At 46.5% G+C, this 20,929-nt stretch overlaps 5 protein-coding genes across 5 annotated transcripts; all 5 read right to left on the minus strand.

Annotated features, from left to right (window-relative positions):
- Positions 1 to 402: 402 nt before the first annotated feature.
- GL218_04012 (Acyl-CoA desaturase) lies at positions 403 to 1,896 on the minus strand (the record flags this gene model as incomplete). Its single annotated transcript, XM_033580593.1, has 2 exons — positions 403 to 1,535; positions 1,602 to 1,896. 2 exons carry the CDS (start codon positions 1,894 to 1,896, stop codon positions 403 to 405), a joined length of 1,428 nt encoding a protein of 475 aa, XP_033437310.1.
- A 3,579-nt stretch (positions 1,897 to 5,475) lies between these two features.
- Positions 5,476 to 8,251, minus strand: GL218_04013 (uncharacterized protein; the record flags this gene model as incomplete). Its single annotated transcript, XM_033580594.1, has 2 exons — positions 5,476 to 7,242; positions 7,298 to 8,251. The coding sequence occupies 2 exons, from the start codon at positions 8,249 to 8,251 to the stop codon at positions 5,476 to 5,478; spliced, it is 2,721 nt and encodes a 906-aa protein (XP_033437309.1).
- A 4,370-nt stretch (positions 8,252 to 12,621) lies between these two features.
- On the minus strand, positions 12,622 to 16,016 carry GL218_04014 (Lon protease like protein, mitochondrial; the record flags this gene model as incomplete). Its single annotated transcript, XM_033580595.1, has 2 exons — positions 12,622 to 12,780; positions 12,852 to 16,016. 2 exons carry the CDS (start codon positions 16,014 to 16,016, stop codon positions 12,622 to 12,624), a joined length of 3,324 nt encoding a protein of 1,107 aa, XP_033437308.1.
- Positions 16,017 to 16,967: 951 nt separating this feature from the next.
- On the minus strand, positions 16,968 to 17,876 carry GL218_04015 (uncharacterized protein; the record flags this gene model as incomplete). The annotated part of the gene is made up of 1 exon (XM_033580596.1): positions 16,968 to 17,876. One exon carries the CDS (start codon positions 17,874 to 17,876, stop codon positions 16,968 to 16,970), a length of 909 nt encoding a protein of 302 aa, XP_033437307.1.
- Positions 17,877 to 18,796: 920 nt separating this feature from the next.
- On the minus strand, positions 18,797 to 20,756 carry GL218_04016 (putative mitochondrial ATP-dependent helicase irc3; the record flags this gene model as incomplete). Its single annotated transcript, XM_033580597.1, has 2 exons — positions 18,797 to 20,607; positions 20,735 to 20,756. The coding sequence occupies 2 exons, from the start codon at positions 20,754 to 20,756 to the stop codon at positions 18,797 to 18,799; spliced, it is 1,833 nt and encodes a 610-aa protein (XP_033437306.1).
- Between the last annotated feature and the right edge of the window lie 173 nt (positions 20,757 to 20,929).

A 20,929-nucleotide genomic window follows, 5' to 3' on the forward strand; every position in this document is an offset into this window, starting at 1 on the left:
TATTATAAATTATCACAAAGCATCGAGCTCAAACTTAACATCACCAGTAATCAAAGCAGTTCAAATTTAAATCAATACGTCATGTTCGATTTATGCTAGAGAGGATTTTTCTCATATCAGTCCAAACTTGTAATCATTCAGTCTGTCGTAAGTGACATGCCAACGCCCATCGAATTGCATAGTAGTGAGCCCCTTTTCACCGATTTCCTCTAAACGCCGGAGGACGAGTTGCCTCAACATGCTTATACCGCATGGCCTTTTTATGTACATAAATTTTTAACCAGGGTTATCATCCATCGACTACTAGGAATAGCGGCACTTGTAATATTTCATTATCATCTCCAGTATTACGGCCGTCCCAGGTCGAAGCCACCTGAACTTATCATCAACTTCATTAACCGCTTAAGCCGCATTGGCACCGGCAAGAGGCTGGGAGATTCTCGTGACTTGGTCACCAGCACGGACAATACGTCGGCCAGATGAGTCGGTAACGAAGGCACCTTCCTTCTCCATATGTGCCTTCTTCCAGATTTCGACTTCACAGCCTCCTCGAAGAACACCAACACGCATGGTAGACAGAAGGTTGTGGGCAGCGTTCGAATGGTCGTAGACACCACCGTTGAAGATAGCAGTGGCGTCCTTTCCAATGCCGGATGAGATAAGAGCCTTGCCACCTGGGTGGTCCTTGATGAAATCGGTGACGTCGTGGATAACACCAGCAATAGCAACTAGAGCCTTGCCGTTCTTGGACTCGCTAACGTAGTCATCCCAGTCTATAACAGGTAGCTGCTCTAGAGGAACACCCCAGTCCAACCTGGATCGCTTCTGGTCGAGCTTCTTCTGCATCTGTTGGAGACGACCCTTCTCGATTTCGTTCTGGCGGAATGTCTTTAGGTTGTAGGCAAGACCCAGCTTCTTCCAGGCCCAGATGCTCCACTTGGTCGGGTCATACTGCCACCACTCAATAGCGTTGCGGTAGTCAGACGGGAACTCGTGGTGGAAGTTGTGGTATCCCTCTCCGAGCGTGACAAGCGCGGTGATGACGTGGTCACGAGGAGAGTTGCGGTCGTCGAAAGGCTGGTCACCGAGCCAATGAGCGAGAGAGTTGACACAGAAAGTAGCCTGCTGGATAAAAAAGATTCGGATGATGCCAGCATAGATGAATCCACCCCACCAGTCACCCCAACCAAGACCGCAGACCATGGTCGGAAGAACGAGAGACATTGTGATGACAGACTTGATGTAGTGCTTGTGCTGCCAGACGACAACCGGGTCGTCATTCAGGTCGGAGATGTCGGTTCGGCCAATTCGCTTAGGGTTCTGCTTCATGACCATCCAGCCGATGTGAGAGTATAGGAGGCCTTTGCGGACGGAGTAAGGGTCCTTCTCGGTATCCGTATAACGGTGATGAGCACGGTGACCCCTTGACCACCACCTAATAGAACCTTGAACAGCGGCAGCTCCCATAGCAGCCAGATAGATCTTGATAAGCAGCGAAGCCCTGAAGGAACTGTGAGCCCAAAGTCGGTGATATCCTGTAAAGATGTTAGTATTTTTTTAACTTTGATAATTAGATGGAACGTGGTGTTATCTAAACATACCAGCTGTAATACCGAGACCGGCATTGAAATAGTAGAAGATGGCGAAGAGAGCCGTCTTCAACTGGAGATCAATCCAGTATGTGCTGATCAACCCAGCTAAAGGAATGAATAGGATGAAGGTAGTGTTAAGCCAGTTGACGTGCTTATACCAGTTGCTCCAGGTCAAAGGGAGCTCGGAAATGTGCGGTTTCTTCAAGTCATACTTGGACGACCGCAACGGCTTGTAGTCCTTGGTGCCATCAGGAAACGCCGGGGCGGCAACGGGCCCTGAGGCATCCGTCGGGGCGGAAGCCATGGTTTGAGAATCGACGGGTGCTGAAGATGGAAGAGTTGAACCAGCAAGGCCCTCGGGATATCGGTGAAAGGGGTCTCGGGATGGGTTGAACGACAAGGTTAAAGAAAAGGAATGGAAGGAAAGAGATGTGGGAGTTTGAAAAAAGATATATATTTATTATCGGGGTGGGAATGTTAGAGTGTAAAAGGTCGTAGTATTGGATGTAGGTACAAGTGGATATGGGGACCAATCGGTGGGATGTACAACCTTGAACCCCTGGAGCCGGGTGGACGGGTGGCGGAAATGTATACGTAAAGTATTCGAGACCTAGTTGGACCTAGTTGGACCTGTGTAGATGGGTGAATCTAGGTTGAGTCGGGTACCGATTAAGAACTTTTATCCCCAACTCGTACCTGATATGTAACTGCTGGAACTTAAAGCGGTGTAAACGCTAACGGCATTATCTGTAGCCTTCTTATGTGTGTTGTTCAAAGAATGTACTTGTTGGAACAAAGTGATTCGACTAGAACGTCTGATAGTCGGCCGATGACTTATACGATTTACTCAACTGTTAAGCAAAAAAAAAAAACCGCCTTTTATTTCTATGAATTAGGAATAGGAAAATAAAGTCACCACTTTTATCATAACGAAGGTGGAAACCAGTACTTGGAAGCAGAGAAAATTGTAATGTAGTGACGATCAAGTTACGAAGTCTGCTGCATGTACGTATCCTGTTTTCTCTTCCTGCTTAAAATCCTGCTTAATCTGATAGGCGAAAGGAGAATGCTTGGGGTTTGTTGAAGGTGGTGGGAAGGGGAAGAAAGCTGTTACATGCGCGCGGGGCGATAAAAACACAGAGCTACCAAGTACCTTACAGATACAACTGCTACCCAGGTGACTGTACATTCCTTCCGCGGGCAACTTCCATCTCGCGTGTTCTTTTTGAAAGCTGTCTGAAATTTGTTGAATTGTTGGGGAAGTGACCATAGTGGCGGTTTCGAAGCCGCAAGGACAATATCCAATCAGAGACTATGAAAATTCAAGGGTCTTTCCCTTTTTGGTGATATTTTATAGGTCCCACCTACTCCAAGGTTCACCACCCGAGTACCTAAGTACCTATATTATGTACATGTATCACAACGTGGATCTTACAACATATTCTACCATCATCTATGCCAACAACGAAATAATTTTCCAGACGAAAGCGCTATTCGCATTCGTATTCAACCTCGGTACACGCTCTCAATCCGTGTCCATTTTCTTACAATAGACATGTCACAATTTATAATAAATACTAACTAATAACCTATCCACTACGTAGATAGTGTAAAAATACATAAATCAAAAGTGATAAATATCAGTTTGCCCTTGCATAAGCTCGGAATTTTTAGGTAACACAGAAAACTCTTTGATGTAAGCCCCTCTTCAGCCCCTTCCGCAGGGCTACGCCAATCAATCCATCAAGTGCCACTGTGTACTTGGCGAGCGAAATCCGGGTAGTCGGCATTGGTTTATAGGTAAGTTCCCAAATATTACTACATAGTCGAGACTACAGTACCTATAATGATCCCGCAACTATGAGCCGAGGCAAGTTTCTTTATTCTCTAGAAGAATGAATCAATCAATCGATCGATATGTAGATATCTAATGTAATCATAGATCCTGCTAACTTACACGTTCTAGCCACGTTCCCCACATTATGTAGATCCCGTTAGACCGTCTGGCCGTGCACATCATTCTTTCAATCTCCCCAACAAACGAATCCGTAGTATAAGTGGGGGCGCCGGGAAAGAGGAATTTTGAAACGTCGTCTAATCGGTTAAAGATAGTCGTGATGCCCCACATCTTCTAGAACAACCTTAAAATCCCTTTGACGAAACTGATTGGATGAACAAGGAAAAAAAACGCCACTTTCTGCATTATGCGCCCCATATCTAAGGTTCCACGGATCTTGCTGAGCCTCTTTCCTTTATATCCCATCGCATTTGATCTATATGAACGGCTAAGCTGATGAATAGTTTCGATCTAGGTTGTACAGATCGTAATTAAGATATATATTCGTATCTTCTATTCGGTTGAAAATCGACATCAAGTTTCATAGTAGCTGGTTTAAGTAATATATCCGACTATGACTAACAAGTCCGTAGTAATCCATAGTAATGCCTCCTCTCTCCTAAAACGGCAGCACATTACAATACAATATTCATAGCTTCCGATTGGCTAGAGCTGCTTATATCATCTAGATATCAAAGGAAAGTGAAAATGCTGTATATGATAGCAGATCGTAGTAATAATAATTCTTAAGCTCGAAAGGTATTCGTTATAGAATAGCAAGAGGGTTGTAGGTTCATAGCTATGACAACCTTCATGAGAGTAAAGTAAACTGGTAAATATGAGTGACTATATTTTACTGGATTACATAGGCAGGTTCTCAGATGAAAAGAACGAGACCACCTACATAAGGCAAGCTGACAACATAGCTACCTGGTCACATGATTCACTTATAATGCACGTCTCTCGACTTAACAACCTACCTACCTACCTACATACCTACCTAGGTACGTAATATTCCTCGACTCACAACCCTCATCAATCCCATGTAAAACAAAACTACACTCAACTCGAAATTAAGATCACTCGCCACACCATCCCATCTCCGTCCCCAAACCGCCAAGTATCCAAGTCCACGCCACGATACACAACTCCTAAGATGAGATAAGAGGCGCCAAAAAGCCGATTCACGGCTTTACAACCGAACCACTAATACAATCGCCCAGCACATATCACATACCTATATCACACATACGTAGGTATCTAACATACCTAATTACGTATGTGTATCGCAAGCCCCTTCCCCAATCCCCATCCTCGTCGCCAAATCCAACAATTCCTCGACGCCCCTTGGGCCTTCACCACTCATTAAGAACTCTTATCTCGTACCACCATCAGACCACGCCTTACTCCATCGACCGATCGCTCTCATCGGTATCATGTCTACCTTATCTATAACCTAGGTACACTTGGCAGTGGAGGAAAATCCATTTCAAGATCTGTTGGCCAAGTACACAATCATGAACCTGAGTATACTTACTTGCTCGCCTAGTCAACGCATACAGACCCGATGTCGATCAAACACAGTACACTCAACCAGGTTTGTCAAAGCACGCCAATCCCTCATTTTCTCAGGGGACATATATTTCACTACCTAGCCTAACGTATGTAGAATATGTAAGATCCGGGAACCACTACCTCTTATCCCACCCTCCCCTCTTCAAACGGCCATTTCGACTTCGTACCCATTCATTGTGCCTCATACATTAAATATCGTATCGTCAAGCTAAAACAAACGTTGTGGTAATGATGTGCTGCCTCTAATGTACAAACCCAGGGAAAAAAAAAGATTTTCGCCTAACTCGCCGTTGCCCTAACGTAGAAAGTATGGTCCACCACTTGCAGACGTTCGTGACACCCGAATATTCCCGAAAACCCCCTCCAAAAATTGCATATGCAATGCAAAACTCCTCGCGCCGTTCTGTATGTTTTATGTACATAAACAGCTACCCACAAGGGTGTAAGCATCTCAATATAACCTTCTCAGGCTTAAGATGTCACATCTGTTGCTGTAGCTGTAGCTGTCGTAGGATGACCTAAATCGTCGTCTAAAGTTAGTTTTCGAATTTCATCATGCTCGTATTTGGAGCCAACACCCGTCAAATCAGTTGGTAAGTCCGGAGGCGACTCGGCTGGTCTCGAAGGTGATGCTGTCGTTGATCGCGGTAGTATGTCTCCTCTGTCGTGTGTGTAATGATATAGCGATCCGGTTTCACCGTCTCCATCCGTAGGCGGCCGAGCGGCTTCTTCAATTTGGGAATAATCCGAAATCTCGGCTGTACGCAAGCCCTCTGGTTCCTCGGGTTGTGCCACATCGGGTTTCTTCGGAACGCCACCTCTGGAATCGGATTGCGGATTTTCTAAGCTCCTCTCTTCACTTAATTTACCTGTTGTATGGACGTCACCCGAAGGAATGGCTGCTATACCTTTGTAAGGTAGAGGTAAGGCTCCCTCGGTATTCCCACCGTTAATCCTAAGCGCACTACCTACGCCAGCTACTAACGTGGGTACCTTCACCTGGTTTTCACTCCCAGTCGCCTGAGCCTGTTCTTCCTCTAGGTCCTGTTGCACTTTCGCAATTATCTCTTCCGGCGACTGCACACCCCTGGGAGTCTCGGCAATCTCCTGTCCCAGTTCCAAGTCGTCGGTATACGGGCTCATGAAATTAGTGGGCCACGTTTCGCGCCGCTCCGTGTACGGTGGGTCATACATGTCGTGGTTGCTTGGTAGTGACCTGGCTGGGGATCGTCCCCTTGAAGGATAGTATTGATCGACAGAGAAGTTTGTTGGTGCAACGTGTGTACTACCGAATGGAGTGTATTGCCAGATATTCCGGGGCTGAGCCGGTTTGATATGCGGATGACCGTCTTCTTCATATCCGTCTACCGTATATTCCCGTAGAGAATTGCCGTCGTCGACGGAAATCGAGGGTAGATCATGCCTGTCATAGTCGTCGTCGTCGTCGTCGTTATCGTATACGGGAAACATCCCAAGTAGTACAGAGGCCTGAAGTCGGACACGTGGATCCTCGTGCAAGCAATACCCCACTATCATGCGATACCAATCCGGAACATCGATTTCGGAAGTTAATCGGAGCGGTCGTCGATGCGCTTCCGGTTCATCCTCCAACGTCGCGAGTGCCCACAATACCATCCCTAACTGATAGAGGTCAGATTTTACACCGATATACATCGATATCCGCTGGTTACTATCGATAAGTGGAGTTGCCTCCGGAGGCTCCCAGCCCACTGGGCAACCTCGTCTGTTGATGTCTATTATCTTTGCATTGTCTTTATAGTCGATGACAATATTAGAAAGCGTGAGGTCACCCTGTACAAAGCCGGCTTCGTGAACGTCCGACAACCCCTGAACGATCTGCCTCGCCCACTTCTCTCGAAGGGACCACGGGAGGATATTACCTTCCTCTTGAGAATCGTAAATAAGGTCGATGAGCGCACCCTTTTCCGCGTAATTGATGAGCAGGCCTTTAACCATCTCGTCTTCATCGTCAACCACCACACCGTAGAATTCTATGACGTTTTGGGAGAAGCGTAATGAGTTAAGAGCGTTGACTTCGTAGAGAAATTCATCCACTGTATCTGGTCCTGGAATCTCCTTCTTAATGAGTGTCTTCCCAGCAACACGAACCTTGTAGACGAAACCTGACATATGGGACTCGAACGCGAGGTCTCTCTCTTTGATACGGTGACATTTCAAATGCTGGATCATACGAACGGTAGGGTAGTTTATGATCTCCTACAAGGATTACACAATCAGTAACATGCTATGATCTCACACAAGAGTAACCCACGTTAACGTCTTCCACTACATGGACGTGCAACCTTCCTTCCGTGGTCTGCAACTTTAGGTTGGTGACGGTGGGGTAGAATTGGATGTCTTGAAGGCTTTCGCGTATAGCTTCATATATTTTGGCACTCTTTTCCCTTTGAAATTTGATATGGAGTAGATCTTTCTCTAGAGAATCATCTGGAGCGTTTCGATAATCTAGAGAGATAGTAACTCGCCTCCACACGAATTCATCCTCGCGATAGGTGACGAAGAACTTCTCCCTCCTGGATTTATCCCGGAAGTGCATACTCAGATTCAAGATCCATTTCCGCTCTAGCTCGTCATTGATCATTGCATCATACTGAGACGTCGTGGTAGACTGAACATCAACAGGCGATAAAGCTTCGATATAGCTAGACACGGGTTGGAGAAATTCACGGTTTTCCCTATCTAGGCTGGCGCTATTGACGCTGTTGATATCTTGGAAACTTAAGAATTGCTTCTCATCGAGGGGGGTCTGAGGAGCCGACCCCACTTCATGTGAGACCACGGTAGGAGGACTAATAGAGGGTTGTGTGTCGTCGAAGAAGTCGGGCGCACTTGCACGCGGTAAGGGTTCGTTCACGCAAGAAACGCTGCGTTGAGTACGCAATCGCCTATCGACGGAGACAGTCCTACGTTCTGCTGGCGTAGGTTGTATCGCCTCGAGCTTCTCCCTCACCTCGGACTGCTGCCTCTTAAAAGTTTTAACGCGGGGCAACCCTGGAACCACTTTCCTTGACACCCTCCGGAACAAGCCCGAGGTTGGTGAACAATCCAAAGACGTCCTAGATTCTTGGTCAGACGATACCGACGATGTTAGCGTGCTATCCTTCCCAAGAAATTTTTTCAAAATGGAGGCCAGTCTACCAGTATCCGATGTTAGCGGCGGTTCGCGCGAGGGCATATCTGCCGTTGCTGCCATGGCGGCGATCATTGAGCAAAGCAAGCCCTATCGTTCAAGCTTCATGGAGCTTGTCTATTTTGTAATCTCTGCTATTTAGGCAGGGCAAATAAAACTTTACTCAGACGAGGCGAAAATCGGTGGATGGGTCAACGATGGAGGCGCTGCGGGGCAAGTTGTGCGGAAGAGACAGTGATATCGTAGCAATTGAGGCTCTAACTCAGCTACGATCCCAGTTTCAACCGAGCTGAAACTGTGGATGTACTAGATGTAAAATCTAGGACAACTGCAAACTGTCTGAGCGCGGGGAGTAGATGCAAGTGGCGGGGCGCAGCGGACCTGGTCAGGCAATTGATGGTTGTAGTAGGTAGCTATGCGAGATATAATAACGTATAGTAAAGGGAGATGGTCATGACAGCTTTGACGCAGGCAGTCCCAACATCGAATGGGGGAAGGAAGCGGAAAGGAAGCTCAACAACGAGGCTGTTAAGACCTTATTGGCAATTGACGACGATGGCGGCTCATATGTGCCGACATGGGCGACAAGGTAATGCGTGCGTATTCTCTAGCCTGCAGCTCTTTTTTTTCTTTTCTTTTAAGAGTCAGGTATGATTCTTCTGCGTCTAGCTGCGACTTGACTAGGTAGGCGGCATGCAGGAGATATGCAAGCAGAAGCTATCCTGGAGAACTCCGCTTTCGGGGTACAGGACGATATAGCCATTTGAGTTGAGAAAGTTGAAAAAAAAAGGTAGAGGGAAATGAGCGAATATAGAAATTGGAGGTAGACAGGTGTTTCTACTTTCTACGACGAGTGACGAAGCGTATCGACGTTGTACTTTCCCCCCCGACGCAATATTATACATATTACATACATTTGTACAGTTGTATATTGTACAGTTGTACGACAACACAGCATAGGCAGGCACAAGGAAGCGTTAAAAAACTACAATATCTGGCCATACCAAGAACGTATTAGCGGTACCGCTGGCAAGTTCCTTTTTTTTTTTGGTCATGGTCCAGGATTGTATCATTGTATTAGGCTAGGGGTCCCGTTTGGTCTCGCTTGGCTTTTTTAATGATCTCGCGGGGTTATAGGTACATGTGTTAGGTACCTAAGTTACACCTGATGACATCGTAATATTCTAGGTTATCTTTTTTATTTCTCATTTTTTTCATTTGTCCATTTCTCATTTACTTTTTCTTGTATTCCAATTTGTTTCGTCTCCACAGCGTCCTATTAATTGTGGGTGGAATGGTCCCGGGACCTATCTAATGCCCGCTCAATGGCAGCAAAGAGCACTTATACGCGCAGCTCGTCAGACGGTAATATGCAAGGTTATGCTCCTGTAGAATATCGATTATACATAACACTGGCTTACAGTAATTCAGTGGTGGAGGGGTTTATCTTGGCCAATTCGGATTCGACCTCAACCTCCTCTCATATGGTATTATCGTCCTCCAAAATCAGCCATGCCGCTATGGTCCCTTTTCCGCTTGGTGGGGGGGTCTGCTGGGCCATTGAACCAAGTCGGGAAAATCAGGATGATTCATTGATGTGTTGTACAATGATGCTAGTGGTCGATCCCAAAATGAGGGGTGTCCGGGTCGAATTCTGAAATAAGGGGGATTAGGGGACGGAATCGTAGGAAAACATTAACTAACACTTAAAACTTCTGTCGCAGCTATGAATGTATGAATGTATGACTGTATGAATGTACATCATAAACAAATTCTATAGCGTTATTCTTCGAAAAACTATATGAGGTAGGTTAGGTTAGGTATGTAATATTGATACCCGATGGGCTAAGGCTCTTCCTTAATCATCTAGCCTACCTAATCTTTCCTTGCAAGGGATTATAATCATCGTCAAGAGACATCTATTGTTAGTCACAACTACGAATAGTTAGTATATGTATGACTTCACTTACACGTGGGACCCCTTGAAGGATGAGTCCGTCCTATCTACTACATACACACAACATGAGCTTACACCGCTATCCTATTGCATTCACCGACTTTGCACTGTAACGACGATATTGACTCTTACAAAAATGTGTAACTAGGTAATTGTCTTTGCCTATTTAATAACATATTTGATAGTTATTCCTTAGTTATATTAGGTAAGTTCCTGAGCGAAGCATATATATACTAGTTCTAGGTAGGGTTAGGCAGTTGATATCCCAGGATCTTCCAGGCGCGCGAGCTTGACAGGTCACAAAATTAGAATAGTATTATCTATCAGCGTTGCCCTAACCGCGACGCCGGCCCGAAGCTAGTGCAGCAGCCATCTGCTTGTCGACATCGCCGGTTGGTCATGTGGACTGAACGAAGTAGAAGGTAGTGTACAATGGCTTCGTGACTAGAACTAGCAGACACGCGCATAACAGTACATTATCAGAGTGGTACTAGATGGTTTGTATGTACGAAAATGAAAAGGGATGACGTATTGAATAAGAGGTCCTTGAGGGGAAGACGAACTGGTTCGCCTAAGCTAGTTCACCAGTATACATGAAAGTATATGACTTATAAGTCAGAAGTCTTCGAAAAAGGGAATTTGTTCCTTGTTATTTTCTTCTTCTCTACCTATCCCTGCCGATAGAAACCGTGATGTGTTGTTCCCCTCCTTACCCTCCTTACCCTCCCCGGGAAGAATGTCGTCAGCCTACGCTAGATGATAGTTTAGGGCTGGCCCCCCCAGCCTAGGCCAAGATCCCGCTCGATCCCTAACCCGCTCTTCTTAAAAGCCACTTGATATAATATCCCCCCCCCCGTTTACTAATTTTCTGTCTTCCTCCCGGGTGCTACCCAATCTAAGACCACGCTATTCCAGCCGTTGGCACCACGCGACTTAGCTAGATTTGTCCGCTATCGTCGCCCGGAAAGGAGGTGTTAGAATTGGGCAGCGATACATACGATAGCTCTACAGGTAGGCAACGTAAGTTGGTAAGTTGGTAAGTTGGAGACAACGCAAACAACGCAAAGCGAGGCTGCTTTGAGACAACTGGCCATCAATGACATGCTTCGTCCGCCATGGCAGGACATCCAATACATTATTCCCTGCATCGTTCCGGTCCTGTAAGATCACTCTCTCGCGTCAGTGATTCCAATTCGCGAATCGTATTTCCCGTAATCCAAGCACCGAGCCGATCATCGCTTCGGGACCTTACTGATCAGAATGCACCTCATCATCATCATTTTTACCTCGTGCTTTAGAAATATCTCATTTTCCTATCATCGATTCCTGAGGGATAATAATAGGGTCTATAGGTGCCTATCTACTGCAAGTATTACTCGTTCCTAATCCAACTTGCTTTTCTAGCTCGCGTGGGAGTGCCTAGGAAGATCAAAGTATCTCGCCCTGCATTGGCTCCCGTGGCTGAAATCGCCTTGCCTCGACCCCCATCAATTATCAATTGCTCCAAGTCATACATACATACATACATACATACATAGTACATACTTCATCCTTAGGTGAGCACATAGCCACCTAGTAGGTAAGCATCTACGCCTAGAAAGCCATATCGGCAAACCCCTTCCCCCCAGGTCTTTTAGGTATTAATGGAACTTCGCGTCGGGCTTTTAGGCATGTAATCAATGATCTCACGTCTAACTTACGCGAACGATCGAGGTGGTCAGCAATAGTTCCCGACCTAGTGTAGAGTGCCCCGTGATAGGAAGGGAAAAAAGGAATTGGCTTCTTACCGTGGCGTAGAGCCCAACCTTTTATCTCCAGGTTGCATAATGCGACCTCCGACATCAATCAAAATCGTGGGGTGCGCAACCGCTCTCCAAGAGCGCGGGATTCTATGGTAGATGTCGATTCTTGATGATACCTCTTTACGAATTGTGCTAGAGGTTCATACTATACGAATATGAATCATGCGCATCCGGCTCGAATCGTTCTCTATAACAACAGCCACAGCGACACAACGCACTTGGCACGAGGTTTGTCACGAATAGATCTTACCATTCGTATGAGGCGTATCACTAGCGTTCTGACACGTTACTGTAAGAGTTTCTCTCATGTCTGGCCCTTCGGTGGTTTCCTTTTCCTTTCTTCTTGATACTATGTAAGATAACCTAGTGGAAGAAAGGGGGCGAGCGCGCCGTGCTCTGCCACCTGTCCACCTGTCTACTATGCTCATGAGAGATGAGAGGTGAAGGGTATGTGGGTAAATCGTATGATACAAGTTGTAGTGTTTTCAAATATGTGAGGAGTGAGGGAATACATTCTATGATTGGGTTGCTTCCAAGCCGTTTCGTCGAGTCGTCGTATTGCCGCCTGAACGCCTATCTGATGGCCCAATCCCGCAAATGCATTACTGTAAAGTCTATGGAAAATATGCAAGTTGACGAAGGGGCTATGGGGAGTGTACCCGTCACTCCATTCTCCGTACCGTCTCCTATTCGTCCTTGTCGCTATCGGATTTAGCGTCGTGCTCCTTTTTCCATTCGCAGATCTTGCATCGATTCGCTTGTTCCCTGTCTAGGTTGGGGAAGACGAGCTCGAAAATCTCGCCGTACCAGCTGGCTGGACGGCCCTCGAGACCCTCCTTGATGTTCTGCACGATAATGTTAGCCTAGACCGTCGCATCGGAGTGTTTTTTTTTTTTTTCAGGTTAGTAGCACCCACCTCTGGAAGTTCTAGCCAGTCGGATATATTGTCGTCTGGGAAAATGATCATCTTGCAACCAGCCCGCCTCGCCGCAACCGTCTTCTCCCGCAGGCCCCCGATCCTGAGTACCTTTCCAGTCAATGTGAGCTCCCCGGTCATAGCGATCGTGGGGTCGACAGGCGTCTCCAATGCCAATGATAAGAGCGATGTCGCCATGGTCACGCCGGCCGATGGTCCGTCCTTTTGCACTGCCCCTTCAGGCACGTGCAAGTGAATCTTAGCCTTGTCATAGAAATGGTTATCCGGAAATTCCTTCGCCATATACGCCTTAGCGAAAGAATAAGCAATTGTAGAGGACTCTTTCATCACGGTCTTTAGGTTACCCGTGATTTCCAACCCTGCACGACTACTAGGTCTTAATGCAGACTGGAGAATGGATTCTATGTACATCGCAGAACCGCCTAGCTGGGTCCATGCAAGACCCATCGCAACACCAGGTGGCGTCACATCATATAGACGATCAGAGGTGAATATCGGAGGACCGACATAGTCCTTGAGGTTGTCCTTGTTGATCTCGACATGAACTGAGTCAGGCACGCTTAATGGTACGCGAGGCTTCTCTGTCGTTTCTTTTTCAGAGGCTTCAGGAGAAGTAGGATCGTGGTTTTCTTTCCCCTTTTCCTTTTCTGATTCTTCTAGAGCGGCTTTCCCATCTTCTGTCAGGGCCGCTGCCTCAGGAAGAACATCCTCCCCGAGTTCTTGGACGATCTTCAGGGCCGACTTTCGGTAGACCTTCTCGATCTGTTTTTTTAAGTTCCGAACACCCGACTCACGGCAGTACGACTTAATCAACTCGTCGATAGCATCATCTGTTAGAGCAACGTCTGCACCCTTCAACCCGGCTAGTTCCTTAGCTGCAGGTGCTAGGTATCGGTCCGCAATCGCTCTTTTCTCGTCCGAGACGTACCCTGAGAGCCTGATGACTTCCATACGGTCTAGTAGAGGTCTCGGAATAGTGTCGGTCATATTTGCTGTGCAGACAAACAAGACTTTGGAAAGATCGACGGGAACATCCATATAGTGGTCTAGGAAAGAACTATTCTGTTCTGGATCGAGTAGTTCCAGTAGAGCTGACGAAGGGTCGCCTTGATAACCCCGGCCAATTTTGTCAATCTCATCAATTAATATCAGAGGATTCTCAGTTTGACACTTCTTTAAGGCTTGAATGACTCGTCCAGGTAGTGCACCAACATAAGTCCGCCGATGACCTTTTATTTCAGCCACATCTGTGAGGCCTCCCACGCTGAATCTGTAGTACTGTCGGTTCAGAGCCCTGGCAATTGACTTGCCTATGCTGGTCTTGCCAACGCCAGGAGGTCCCACGAAACATAAGATCTTACCCTCGACAGTGCCTCGGAGCTTACCAACTGCGATGAACTCTAGGATACGATCCTTGACGTCTTTCAAGCCGTAATGATCCTCATCTAGTACTTTCATCGCATTCTGAATTCCGAAATTTTCTGCGCTCCGTTGTCCCCAGGGGATCTGTGTCAACCAGTCCAAATAGTTCCTCGTTACGTTGAATTCAGAGGCGGCAGGTTCGAGATGGGCGAGCTTGTTAATTTCGTCGTCAAACACTTTCCGAACGCCTTCGGGCATCGCTAGCTTGTCGGCCTTCTCCTTGAACTTCTCTACCAGTTTATCCTTACCATCGGACTCGATACCTAGTTCACGGCGAATTCCTTTCATCTGTTCCATTAGCCAGTATTCCCGTTGTCGCTTCGTAATCTTCTGTTCTACATCCTTAGTGATCTTTGATTGAAGCTGGGCATTCATCAGTTCTTTCTTCAGTACGACTAAAGCCTTTTGCATTCGTTCCTCGACGTTGAGGCTAGCAAGGACCTCCTGTAGTTCTGCGGGCTCCCCAGCAGATACCGCCGCAGCAAAATCAGCTAACTTTGCCGGTTCTGCCATAACATTTCCTGTCGATTGACTCATGGAGAAAGTCGATATTTGATCCCTAAATAAGCTGTTCATTGAAGCGACTTCCTTGAAGACATTCACGATTTCGTTTGTCACCGCTCGGATGACAGGGCTTTTTGGATCAAACGGCTCTTCAGATAGGTTCTCCACGTTTACAAGGCTGACTGGATACTTTCGTAGGAATGATGTTGGTTCATATTTCTCCGTCGCAGAATCAGATTTCGGGGTGACAGCACTCTCCTCGAAGCTGGCGACTACATCGCCCTTCTTTTCTTGCTGTGGTTCTTCTTCTGTTTTAGGCGGTATTGGTTCAGGTGTAGGTTCAGTTTCAGGATCAGCCTTCTTAGGCTCACTAGTACTGGGGGGTATGAGAGTAGATAGCTTTATTCGGCGATGAGGGTATAAGATAGCCGTGAGGCTATTTTGTTCTCCGTGTACCGGGAAGGCGCTCGTGACCTGCGCAAAAACACCAGTATCGTAGACATCAGACGGGTCCCTAATTACATCCTCGTCGGCGTTCTCATCTTTAAATAAGAATGCGCCAACGTAAGGTTGACCTCGCTTGATCATTTCCATTATTGCAGCAGAGACATTCGGATCCTTAATCGTGATCGCCTTATAGAAACCTGGGAATAGAGGTCGCTTCGCTATTGGTATGGCCATAACTTGGGGATATACGTCGGGTACGACGGGTTTCTGTAAAGCTTTGTCGGCTCCCGACCTTCGACCTCTTCGACCTCCGTCTCCAGGCGCATCACCACCAGACCCGGACGATGCGCCCCCCGCTGCGCTGCTTGCCTTGCCATCCTGCGATTCACTTTGACTACCTTGGTTCTTGCCAGACGGTGGCGAGTCTGCATTGGAACTTTTAGCTTCGCTCACTTCATCTTTTGATTCCTCCGTCTTTTTCTCTGAATTCGCCTTCGCCTCTTCTTCTGACAACGGCTCTACAGACCCATCGAAAAAGCCATTGTCCTTTTTATCTTTCCTAGCAATGGACGAGGTAGAAAAGGTTGTCCTCAGTAAAGCGTTATGTCTCGAGGCTATCGTTTGTCTTGGACGTGCGATCGTGGAGTCGATCGAGTTACTAGTATTATTTATTGAGTAATGACGTGATGCTAAAGAGGGTCGGAGCCTCGATGCAAAACTAGAGGGGCCCCTCACGACAAGTTGTCGTGACAGGCGTTGTCGACACAGCATCGTCGAGAAGGTTATAAGGGAAAATTTGGTCGAGTCGACGGTGATATAGCCGGGGGGAAGACCGGAGCTTTAGTATAATGCAAGTTTGCACTTGCAGAAAAGTTTCCCACCAGTCTCTGATTAAAAAAGGGTAAAAAAAGGGAAGTGATGACTAAAATACAGATATTATGGCTAATAGGCCTTATGGAAATAATTCCTAAGAATGGCCGTTGCCTCGACTGAAAATCTAGACGATAACTTCGATTAACTATCGCCTTAATCTTAGTAATTGGAGTAGAGCTCGAGCGTATTTTATCGAAATACATCATCGCTTGCTAAGCTGCCCTCTCGCTCTAACCACGGCTGCGGGATAGCGGAGGTAACCATTGCCCAAATAGGTTAAACCCGTTAATAGCCAGTGGTCACTAGAAGATACTATGGATACCGTATCTTATGTAATTTAGCGCATATCAAACCGTCGCAAATTTCGTTGTATGCATATACTTGCCCATATACGGGGTTCGACTGAAGATAAACCATTCGAATCTTAACTTTACTCAGTTCGAAACGTGTAAAGATCATTAAAGTAAATTTTGATAAATCATTGTTTATACTCGAAATACTTCTCCATACCAAATGCAAATCATAACCCTATAGAATTTAGATAGCGTTCAATAAATTAAGGGGTACTATAAGAGTATACGCCTAATTCAGAAAAAATACACATCCACCAATATCCGTTACTCCTAAGGCTAACCACATCTACGCCAGTATCCTACCCCTGAATAAACCAATGCTGCCATGGAAATGGAAATTTTCCAGCGCTGTTATGATACCCCCAAACGCCAAAAATGATATTGGCAATAAGAGTACCCTGGTAAGGTTATGAAGTCATGGCCAGTCCTTTCCTAGCGGAGGCTTCATATACAAAACCGACACCATCAGAGAACGCTATAACACTGTCCTCCATATTTAGTGGAAGGCATCTCCCTGGCGCAGCATCTCCAATGCAATAGCTTTATCCTTCTCACCAACTACGGTCATCGCCTCATCTATAGCGCTCTGAAGCTCGTCGAGTTTCTCCTTTGCACTGCGTTCTTCCGCCGCCTGCTCTGGGGTTTCGGGCTGGCCGTGACATAACCAACATCTCCTCTCTGCCTCCGGGGCGTCGCGACCGGACCTGCATTTCCACCAGCCACCGTGCTCCCGCCGGTGGGCAAAGGGCCATTTCTTATTAGGCTCATGCCATTTCTTATCCCAGGGAGACTTCTCCGATGCTTCATCGTCGCTACCATGTCTGATTTTTGTCTCCAGTGTATAGATACGGCTTAATAGATCGTTCCATCTAGCCTCGCGATTTCTTCCTTTTAGGGGCATTTTAAAATGCTCGAACCATTCTGGAATATGGAGGTTGCGTCTTGAACTCGTAGGGGGACCAGATAAAGGCGCGTCCGATGTAGATTTTTGTAGGGGAGGTGACAGCGTATGAAGAGTGCCTGGTAAATATGGAGATGCATATTGTTTAGGAGGATGAATAATCTCAAGACCAGCATCTACGGCCTGGTCGAAAGGAAGTCTGACCAAATTTTGGGGCGAGCCGACAATGTATAGGTGCTTCTCTTTGGTCACGCCATGGTTATTGAATGATGATCCATCTGATCCCAACAAGCGCTTAGCTGCTGTCAACGGCAATCTTCGTTGGCGCTGTAGGGTCTCTGAAGCTTGACGGCGGGCGGATACTTGAGCCTCGATAGTCTCGGTATCCACAAGTGCAGCATAGGTCTCCTCGATTTCGTGAATGACTGCTTGTCTTTTCTCGGCGTTAGTTAGCGTAATATCGGTCAATATTTCGTCTTCGATATTCTCGTCATGTTGTTCCATACTGCTAAGTGAGTCTAGTTCCTTGTTCTTTTGGTTTACCCACTTTCGAAAAGTTACGGATTGTGTAAGATATCTATTAGTAAGTCTTTCAATATCCAGTAATTTTTCCTCAGATAATGTTGAAGAGTTTGTTAGATCAAATCTTGGAACAACTTCTGGCGGGAATGCTCTCCATTCGACGACGTGTAGGCAAAAAGAGTAGGAATGATGTAGTGGTGGAGGGGTATTTTTAGAAAGGGCATTGCGGCAAATAGGGGGCCCGCCGTTGGGACTATTGTTTGAGTCTATAGTAGTTTCTGTTTTTGCGCTATTCGGTATATCGTCCTTGACATTTATAGTGTCCAAGCCTTCTTTTACCTGCCTGCCCGTAGTTTGAGGCAGGTGCATCGGTTCGGGCCATAGTGTCCTTGAGTGTCTTGGTGGTGGTTGAGCGCGTAAAGGATTCATAAATCCCATAACCATGAGAAAAGGGTTTAGAGTATACCGCGGTGGGTGTTGGGCTTGACGCCGAATGGCATTGTTGTCCTTTTTTCCCATAGTGATGGGCACGCTTGAGATTATTTTTAGGACTAGAATAAGAGGCGTATACCAAGTATGGGAGAAAGAGAATAACATCTTGAATAAATTATTTATATATAACATAGAGTCTGTCAAGAGCTCCATAGCAAACTTCACATAAGAAAATGACTCTAGATCTAATGTACGCCACAAACCGTAGATGTGAATCGTTGGATGTGAATCAGTAGGGTGGTCATCGGACAGACATATGATTATCTGATAAGTATTAATCCATATTGACACAATGCCTATGACTATTGAGAGACTTGCTTGAAGGAGATATGACTGACGCATTGTTAAATGCTGGTTGAGTTGGGATGATTGTGGTTGAAGTGCATAGGAAGTAGGTATCAAATACGGAGTCAGGCTGATAGAGGTCCAACAGACACCAGCTCCCGAATATGCATCGTTCTTTCTTTCTCCCGCCCTAAACTCTCACGCTTCTCCTTTCGTCTTCGGTCAGCGTCAAGGGCAGCAAAGCGACCTCGGGCGCCGTGACGTATTTTAGTTATCATATCTGCGGCCTTGCCTTTTGTGATATCGGTTGCCGTTAGTTTATCATCCTCCCTACGTAGCCTGTTTAGGAAGTCCAGTTGGCCATCTGTAGGTGGTCCGTTACGCCAGCGCTGGTGTCTCGAGATAAGAAGACGGGGATACTGTTCAGATGCGTATTTGTCACAGCCGTGGACGGCATCGGCGAAGGTAGATGTGTTGAGTAATCGTCGAGGTGAAGCATATCGAGACTTCGACACGCCTGCGGGAAGAGCTCGGACTTCCCAGGCTACAAATTCATCCTCTTTACTTTTTGGTGGTTTCCCCTTTTCCAATCGGATATAGGTTCCGCCCGGGCCACATAGCACCCACTTGTCCTGTCCAACTTGTACCCATGAATTCTGACTGATTGCCCGGATATGCCTCTCGCCGGATGTATCTGCGATTAAGTCGAAGACCGAATCATATTCTACAAAATTAATATTGCGAGAAATTTTAACGTCTTCAGTTTCTCTGCTGCTCTTCAAGCGTGCCATGTCGTTCACGGTTGCTTTCTCTACCAACTCAGACGGGTCGAGGCCGAATAAAGTGGGTGTCGTCACTATGCCGATGGACAGACTCGAGACCATGTCGATGATATGGCAATCGGTCTTGTCTGGATGAAGCCGCATGCCTCTTCCTATCATCTGCACCAATAGATTACGGGAGCGAGTCGGTCGTGCGAGAATAACGCAGTCAATATTAGGAATATCGGTTCCTTCAGTAAAGACGCCGCAGTTGATAAGCACCGGGAATTCTTGGCGTCGAAAAGCATCAAGGATTTTGCCTCTTTCGACTTTTGGAGTATCTCCCGTCACGAACCTAGCATCGATACCAAATCGGCGGAATGTTTCAGTCAATCCATCGATATGTGAAAGATCCACGCAGAAAACCAAGGTAGACTTCCTCCCTGAAGCTTTTGCGAGCCAACTGCGAACAGTAATTTCGTTCACTTGTTTTGTATTTACCACCTTAGACAATTCACGAGTTTGAAAGTCCCCACTGTTGCCGGTTTTGACCTGTGAGACATCGGCAGTCGACTCGACCGTAGTAAAAACGACGTCTGACAACCATTTATCCCCTATCATATCAACATAGTCTTTATGATAAACTATCTCATCAATTGCAGCACCCAACCGAAGGCCATCGGTCCGAGAAAGAGTCGCAGATACACCGACAAGTGCTGGCGAATCGTTTCTCTTTTGGTCAAGGCCGAAGTGCTCTAGGGTCCTCAAGTACCCAGGCGCAACTATATGGTGTGCTTCGTCGACAAGTACGAGCTTAAACCGTTTAGGATCGAACTTGTAGATGCGATCACTGGAGTTGATACTCTGTATACTAGCGATGGTGATATCTGCAGTTCCCGAGGCACGTATGTTGCCCATTTCTATTTCCACCGTTTTGTGCGGATAAGCAGAGGTGCAGTGGCGAGCTGCTTGCTCAACAAGTTCTCGCCTGTGAGCCAGGATCAGTGTCTGGCTGGCTTCATTTGAATCGTTCTTGATCCGATCAATCAACTGAGTGAATATGACGGTTTTCCCGGCGCCAGTAGCCAATGATATTCCTAATCGCTTATGGCCATTTTCGAGCGAATTCAAGACAGCTTGGATACATTCTTCTTGATAATCACGAAGGCGAATACCTTGGAATAGGTTAGGAGCGCTAGGAGCGTTAGGAGTGTTAGGAGTGTTAGGAATCTCAGCTGCACGGGCTGTTAGGGACGTAGAAAAATTGTATCGATAGCACCCCGTTAGCGAAAACCGCCGTACGGGTCTCACTGAGAATAGCCATCTCGTGGTCAGAGGTAGCATGGCATATCTGCACAACGATGGTTGCGATAAATGTTTGAGACGAGATTTCGAGGCTTTGAGTCTTAAGTTGTTAAGTTGCCTTTGAACCTCTCAAACTTTTAGGTGGAACTGCATATGTAATTAAACATATCTTTTCAAATAACAAGTTATCGG

This window comes from Daldinia childiae (assembly GCF_008694065.1).
Source record: "Daldinia childiae strain JS-1345 chromosome Unknown Scaffold3, whole genome shotgun sequence".
NCBI lineage: Eukaryota > Fungi > Ascomycota > Sordariomycetes > Xylariales > Hypoxylaceae > Daldinia > Daldinia childiae.